The sequence below is a fragment of the Notothenia coriiceps genome, unplaced genomic scaffold, assembly GCF_000735185.1.
Source record: "Notothenia coriiceps isolate Sejong01 unplaced genomic scaffold, NC01 NC01_scaffold00021545, whole genome shotgun sequence".
Classification (NCBI taxonomy): Eukaryota; Metazoa; Chordata; class Actinopteri; order Perciformes; family Nototheniidae; genus Notothenia; species Notothenia coriiceps.
In genome coordinates this window covers 628-9,006 of record NW_011354246.1, presented here as the reverse complement: position 1 = coordinate 9,006, position 8,379 = coordinate 628, and the positions used below count along the sequence as shown (strand labels likewise).

The 8,379-nt window shown below is 41.6% G+C and overlaps 1 protein-coding gene across 1 annotated transcript; it reads left to right on the top strand.

Annotated features, from left to right (window-relative positions):
* Positions 1–5: 5 nt before the first annotated feature.
* On the top strand, positions 6–8,087 carry LOC104953348 (splicing factor 3B subunit 1-like; the record flags this gene model as incomplete). Its single annotated transcript, XM_010780284.1, has 9 exons — positions 6–149; positions 1,282–1,759; positions 3,079–3,200; positions 4,446–4,643; positions 4,724–4,825; positions 6,095–6,274; positions 7,123–7,209; positions 7,552–7,822; positions 7,942–8,087. Coding segments are annotated over 9 exons (1,728 nt in total), but the record flags the coding sequence as incomplete, so codon positions are not given.
* Between the last annotated feature and the right edge of the window lie 292 nt (positions 8,088–8,379).

Below are 8,379 nucleotides of genomic sequence, written 5' to 3'. Positions count from 1 at the left end.
AGCTGAAAGTTGTCAACGGGTCCGCTGCCTCACAAGCTGCCGCCGCCGCAAAACGTAAACGTCGTTGGGACCAGACAGCTGACCAAACCCCCACAAATACTACACCCAAAAAAGTGTCCAGTTGGGATCAGGCAGACAACTCTGCTGAGGTAAGTCCTTCATGTTTCAGACTCTTACTGCTTGATGAATAATTGAATCTCCTTACTGTGGGTATGCCTATTTTTGGTTGATTCCTCTTTAAGTACTTGGTACGAATCCAGACATAAAGGCAAGTGGTTTTTCAAATGCTGTAAGAATAGACTTGTGATATTGTGGTTATAAAATGTAATTTATGGTCCTGTTATATTGCTGCTAAACCTCCCTGTTTATCCAGGTGTGGGGCTTCCTTTGTGCTGCAAGTAAGAAGGCAAACTGTATTTTGGCATATTTTATATTGAGGGATATAGCTAACCCTCAACATATTTTAAAATTGATGTTATTTTAAAGGGGACCTATCATGCTAAATGCACTTTGTGATGTATTTTATACATAAACATGTGTCCCCGGTGTGTCAGGGAACTCATGCAGCGTCAGAAAATAAAACCCTCTCTCTTTTCCTCCTTACCCACATCTCTAAAAACGGGGATACAACGGAGCTGATCGAGATTTGCGTCCGTTATGACGTAATATCGGCCCTATCAGAAACGTTGCTATCAGAAACAATGCCCGACTCTTTTGGACGTAATATGGTCGGTGTTTACATTAGCATGGCTAACACTCAGAGCTAACCTGTACTGGAGAGCATGTGTGTGAAGAAGCAGGAAGTAAAAAGGAACTCACCTTGTGGTATAACCGGCAAGAGAGAAAGCCTTTGAGCTCCATACTGTTTCAGAGAGAATCCTTGATAATCCATGATATGGCGTTTCATCACCGCAGTATTTAGTTTAGACGGTAGCTGCCGGGTCCCGCATGAGATCAGACCCCCCCCTTTTTTTTTTTTTTCAAAAATATATTTTTTAAGCTTTATACCCAAAATCTGCACTTTTGAGATGGAGGGATTTGAGGCATGGCTAGAATGGGTGATCTGTTTGGTGTTTTGAGCAAAACACTTCATAGACATATTTTTTTATATATCTGAGACCTATGCTATTGCCTAAAAATAGCATGATGGGTGACCTTTAGGGCTAAACGCAGGCAAAAACGGAAGACTTAGTAAGATGGAAAAAACATGGACGTTTTTGCAACGGCACAGCCTTGGTCCAACTCACTTTGTAAATCCCATATTCTCTTTGTATCTTTTAGACCCCAGGACACACACCAGGACACACCCCTGCACACACACCTTCAAACAGCCGATGGGATGAAACCCCCGGCCGCCCCAAAGGCAGCGAGACCCCCGGGGCGACTCCCAGTAACCGCATGTGGGACCCCACTCCCAGCCACACCCCCGCAGGTGCTGCCACCCCAGGCAGGGGCGACACACCGGGCCACGCCACACCCGGACATGGAGGAGCCACGGGAAGCGTACGAAAGAACCGCTGGGACGAAACCCCAAAGACGGAGAGGGAGACCCCGGGACACGGGAGCGGCTGGGCTGAGACCCCACGCACAGACAGAGGAGACGAGTCGGTGGAAGAGACTCCCACACCAGGGGCCAGTAAGAGGAAGTCTCGCTGGGACGAAACCCCCGCCAGTCAGATGGGATCCTCAACACCAACATTCACCCCGGGAAAAACCCCCATCGGAACGCCAGCTATGAACATGGCTACCCCATCACCAGGTAAATATGCATTAATGTTTGTTCTTGTTTTATGTCTCCGGGCATCTGACACCAGGAGCGTACTGGAGTTAATAATAATATTAAAATGTTATTTATATAGCACTTTTCATACAACACATGCAGCTCAAAGTGCTTAACAAAAAACCTGTTTGTTTTTTCACAAAACTGTGTTCCAGGGCTTAACATTCAATAAACTATTAACGTGTCGTACTCACTTAACGGGAAGAAACTCAGCTAACTGACGATACGAACCATTTTTTCCGAAACAAAACACAAGTCTCACAAGAAGCGTCTAAATGAGCCCTGAGCACACTTAGTCAGAACTCACCGTAGAAAGAGATTATTACTTATCGGGTCTGCACAAACAAGATATCGATTAGCAAGCTGAGATTCCACAGATTCTATAAGTATCAAAACTCGCGCCAGGGGAAGAACCCGGACATCACAACACGTAGCTTTACGGAGGAAAAACGGGAGGAATGTCTTACCTATGCTGTTCTCATCAAAAGTTGTGTTCAATGGCATTTCAAACGCTAAAAACGCTGCTGAAGGTTAATCCAATGGTCTGTCACTTTGAAATGATTACTGATAATCCATCTTCATATTTATGTCAATAACGGAGATTTCATATTAGCTGCTACGATAGTGTATTACAGCTTCCGGTTTTGGGCATCATCACTCATTCACCAATGGGTAATGTTTAGATGGATTTTAGGAACTTCCCCTCGATCCTATTGGCTCTAACGGTTAAAAAGAGGTGTCAATCATCAAAATCAAACAATGGGTTCCAGAGATTTAGCAAATCCACCCAAATGACCCCAGAAGTGGGTTTTTTTCTAAATCTCTCTAAAAAGGTCAAATGTCACTTGTTTTGCATCAATCTTGATACAGGGTTCTTATTATATGTTATAGTTTGGATTCCTAAAGCTTTTAGTCTACCATCCCATCATTCAAGGGTAGTTTTCACTATAAGTAATGTTTTCTTTTTTGGACGGACACTACAATTTACATTTTTTTACTATGTTCAATCTGAATTTACTTTAAAATAAAAACATCTATATTGATTCTGACTCGTCTACATCAAACTCACAGGTTTATCATTACTTTGAGAACAAAGATTATTAATTGTCCCCTTTTTTAGAAGTGTAGTTATAGTCATTTGTTCTAGGAATGTCATTTTCGAGCCTGAGACCTGGAAAACAGGCTCGGGGCTTAACAGGCTAAGATATGCGCAATTGCATTCATACTAACAATGTAGATGTGAGGATTGAAGGTTTATACTCTGTTGTTGAATCAGTTCCCTCTTCGGTTTCCCTCAGGTCACCTGATGAGCATGACTCCGGAGCAGCTGCAGGCGTGGAGGTGGGAGCGTGAGATCGACGAGAGGAACCGTCCTCTCACAGACGATGAGCTCGATGCCATGTTCCCAGAGGGATACAAGGTAAATAACCCCTACTTGCATCTCATTTTCAAAAATAAAGTACAAGTAAAGATGATTCAAAGGTCCATACGAACAAATTCAAAACTTCATTTCATCACAACAAAAGGTGTTGATCTGTGGAATAACAGTAATGATGAGACTATTATTTAGAAACCAAATCCTGAATGGTTATGAGCAGGTCCTGTGAACTCATACTTTTATTTCTTGTAACTGTAAAAGCTAACACACTAGCACAGATCTCACGGTATAAATAGTTTATTACTTATCGGATCTGCACAAACAAGATATCTAGTAGGGCTGCTCAATTAATCATATTTTAATCGCAATTACGATTATGGCTTGCAACGATTACGAAAACAACGTAATCGAAATAAAACGATTATTTTTTATTATTCTTTTTTTTTAAATTGGTTTTTCAGTTGAATTATACTTAAAGTTCAGGGTAATCAACTGTTAAAAACATTCTGTTCAAAAAAAAATGTTCAATAAATTGATTTTTCAAAGTAAATGGATAATCGTTTTTAATAATCGTGATATCAATTATTGACCCAAATAATCGAGATTATGATTTTTGCCATAATCGAGCAGCCCTAATATCTAGCAAGCTGAGATTCCACATATTCTATAAATATAAGTATCATCACTGTGCGATCAAAACTCGCGCCAGGGGAAGCAAACCCAGACATCACACCACGTAGCTTTACGGAGGAAAAACGGGAGACATGTTTTACCTTTTGCTGTTTCTGATCAAAAGTTGTGTTCAATGGAATTAACTGCAAACGTTATTTATTTTTGATTGTTTTGTAAAAAAAAATAGAAGTGTTTACAACATGACGCTGATGACCTAATCTTTTATTTTCAAGAACAATGTACGCTAGAGGGGGATAGTAACGTTTTTTAAGCTTCTTCTTGCCCCTGTCGAACATGACGGAGACTATTTGAGCATTTTTTATTTTTTTGTACCTTGAAGTTATTTTTTCTCTTTGTTATAATTATTATTATTATAAAAAAAAGATTGACTCCTGTAGCTAACTTCCTGCGACTCATTCTCGCCTGTTCAGTCCCCACATGGCTGCGTCAGGGCTAGTATGTCGCTAGATGAACACCAGCACGAGAATTATCAGAGAGGACCTCCTTGCCTCTCTGTTCTCACCCTGCACCCGTTGGTTACATCTGATTTATTTATTGACTAAAACATTTTTTTAAAAGGTAGCCAAAGTACTGACAGTTTGTTCCTCTCTCCAGGTCTTGCCTCCACCAGCTGGCTACGTGCCGATCCGTACTCCAGCTCGTAAACTATCCGCCACACCGACCCCCATGGGAGGCATGACAGGCTTCCACATGCAGGTGGAGGACCGAACCACCAAACAGATGAACGACCAGCCCTCAGGAAACCTGCCCTTCCTCAAACCTGACGACATCCAGTACTTTGACAAACTGCTGGTGAGCACAACACATAAATATATATAATGTTTGTCCTGTCTGAAGTTCAGATGATGATTGTGGTTCTTGTTTTGTTTTAGGTGGAGGTCGATGAGTCCACTCTGAGCCCCGAGGAGCAGAAAGAGAGGAAGATCATGAAGCTGCTGCTGAAGATTAAAAATGGAACACCGCCCATGAGAAAGGTTTGTCGCTGTTGTGATCTTACGAGTCCTTTACATAACAATAAATAAACGCAAACTTCAACACCGTATTAAATAATACTAGCAGAAAAAACAAAACATCCCAAAACCAACAGTGTATTTGAAACATTCTATTGAAAGAGAAGAAAAAGGTGAATGCATTTACACTATATAGACCTATTTACTCATGCATTCATTGCAAAGGGATATGACAGGAAATAAAAAACACATACAAATTAAATTAGACGAGCACCCGTTCAAGGGACAAGTGATTCCTTTTTTTAAAGGAAAGAATGAAAGTGTTTCTATGTTCTGTAGAACTAGTAGGATTTTATGAATTTCATAGTTAATTGATTAAGATATTTGGTGTGTGTGTATATATATATATATCCTTTATTTAACCAGGTAATGAACTCAAGAGTGACCTGGCCAAGAAGGGCAGCATGAACAAAGTTACAACAGATAAAATACAGGCACACAAATACAGCTGTAAAACACAAATAAAATTGCACATTAGCCAGTCAATATGAAAAATAAAAATCATTAAAAACTGGCAACATTTAAAACGACTTCAATGTTTGTACATACGAGCACTCGCATCTACCAATGGAGTCGTGTTCTGTCCTCTAAGATGGACCTGAATTCCCAAAGGTGATAACATGTGATCGTTTCAGCTCCTTCTGCACATTATTCCAAGCAGTGGGGGGCAGCGTATTTAAAAGCTGTTTTACCCAGTTCTGTTCTTACTTTAGGAACCAGCATCTGAATAAAGTCTTGGGAGTATGTATGAAAAACTATTACGGTTTCCTGAGAGTTTAGTTCAGGTAAAACAAAGACTCAGTAAAAAGTTGACCTTTACCATCCTAGAGCGCACAATGAACCTCTTTCCACATGAAATGACATTTAGATAAATGTGTGCTTTCTTTGTTTTACTTATATCAATATCCCTTTTTTAAAACCTCACCAAATGTCCTCCTTGAGCAATCCTGTGTATCTGTTCTCATGTCACGACCAAGGACGTCATATCATAAAACTCAACAATGGTACCTACTGCAAGATCCACACCCAGCGCTCAGCCTCTCCGTGGCTGCAGTGTGAATATTTGCTTGCTAAAGAATCTCCTCTCTGAGGGGCTGCTGCTCTCAGTGGAGGTCGAAGTGTCGGCCATCGCTCTGCTGGGAGTAGCAGACAGGCTTCAGTCTCATGATGGTTCCTGTCTGTCTCACTGTCTCTCTGAATGATTAAAGATCGTCTGCTCTCGCTTGTCTTTAGGCCGCTCTGCGTCAGATCACAGATAAAGCTCGTGAGTTTGGAGCGGGTCCTCTGTTCAATCAGATCCTGCCGCTCCTCATGTCTCCCACCCTGGAGGACCAGGAGCGCCATCTGCTGGTCAAAGTCATCGACCGCATCCTCTACAAACTGGACGACCTGGTTCGACCATATGTACACAAGGTAAGACTCGGTAAAGATAAGATCAGTGCTTAATATTGTGTTTGAGCAACTTGATATTGTGGGAAACGGTATTTCGATCTCTGTCTACACACAAACTGAAAGATTGGCAATAAAGCATACTTTGATCTATGATATAGACTCCGCCCACAAAGCGTTACATTAATGTTTGCATTAACATTAGGTACATATTTGTGACTCCCTCTTAGGGCTGCTCGATTATGGCAAAAATCATAATCTCGATTATTTGGGTCAATAATTGATATCACGATTATTAAAAACGATTATTATTTACTCTGAAAACATCCATTTATTGAAAAAAACCAATTGAACGGTATGTTTTGAACAGTTGATTACCCTGAACTTTAAGTATGAATCAACTGAAAAACCAATTAAAAAAATAAATAATTAAATGTTTTCATAATCGTTGCAAGCCAAAATCGTAATTGCGATTTAAAATAGGATTAATTGAGCAGCCCTACTCCCTCTTACACCATAGTGTGAAGCTTTGCACATTCTTTGACAAAAACACTTGTAGAATTGCACATCTCCTGCCAGACAAGTGCAGCTGCTGTGCTTTGTGCCACGCAGCTGTTGTTTCAAAACATCTGGCCAAATGAAAGCCAGGGTACGAGCCCCGTCGTCTAACTGTGGCGTCTGGGGTCCCTAAGAATGGCAACAAATAGTAAAAAAAAAAATTACACATCTCATCCACTTTATGTTTGTGCTGTTATTTTACATTTGAATGTCTCCTACTGTGTTCAGTGTAATACACCAAAGCAATTCCTTGTGAATGAAAGCTACTTGTGTATATACCAGATTCTGAAACTAACTTTCCTCCTCGTGTCCAGATCCTGGTGGTGATTGAGCCGCTGCTGATTGACGAGGACTACTATGCCAGAGTAGAAGGCAGAGAAATCATCTCCAACTTGGCAAAGGTAATGGAAGCCTTTTTATTTATTGTTTTGTCACACACACTCTGCCTGGCTTCCTGCGAACTATTCTCGCCTGTTCAACCTTTCCATGGTCAGATCAGGGCTAGTCGTTCGCTAGATGAAACTCCAACACGAGAGCTATCAGACGTGACGTTCAGTTCTCGTCTGTTCTCAACCTGCACCCGTTGGTTACAAACAGACATTTTCATAAAATAGATGGATTTTAATTATAAACACTGTAATTACGGACAACAATTTCAACATATGCAGATGCGTATCTCTGACTACTCCTGATCCCTAATATCTGGAGATATTTAACACTCATCTCCTTCCCGTCTCTCTCAGGCTGCCGGTTTGGCTACGATGATTTCCACGATGAGACCCGATATCGACAACATGGACGAGTACGTGAGAAACACGACAGCCCGAGCCTTCGCCGTGGTGGCCTCTGCTCTCGGTATCCCCTCCCTCCTGCCTTTCCTCAAAGCTGTGTGTAAGAGCAAGAAGTCGTGGCAGGCCAGACACACGGGCATCAAGATCGTGCAGCAGATCGCCATCCTCATGGGCTGCGCCATCTTGCCCCACCTCCGCAGTTTGGTGGAGATTATCGAACACGGTGAGTCATGGTTTGCACATAAATGGGTTTGCGGGTCTTTTTTAAACGGCAACACACACTGTCATGTCTGGACTAAGTTGTGTTCCCGCTCTGACTTTTGGTTTTATCTGATTCTGCAGGTCTTGTGGACGAGCAGCAGAAGGTCAGGACCATCAGCGCTCTGGCTATCGCTGCCCTCGCTGAAGCCGCCACACCGTACGGTATCGAGTCCTTTGATTCTGTCCTCAAGCCCCTCTGGAAGGGTATCAGACAGCACAGAGGAAAGGTGAGAAGAAGAAACGAAATTTAAATTGATTCCACAACACAATTTATATTTGACAGCAAACAATTAGTGTTTTTTCAAGACGTAGTAATTGCACATCTTAAGTTTGTCTGTCCGGAATGCCTTTTTTAACACAAAGATAAATCAAAACAGTAAAAAGTACGAACATTAGGGAGTGATCAGGACTTCACAGTAAAATCATACATTTGTAAAAATAAAATCTCTGCACACTAAGCCTGCATGTTGCTGCAGTGACGCGTCCTAAAACCCGGAAGTAAACTCCTTCCGGTTCCTT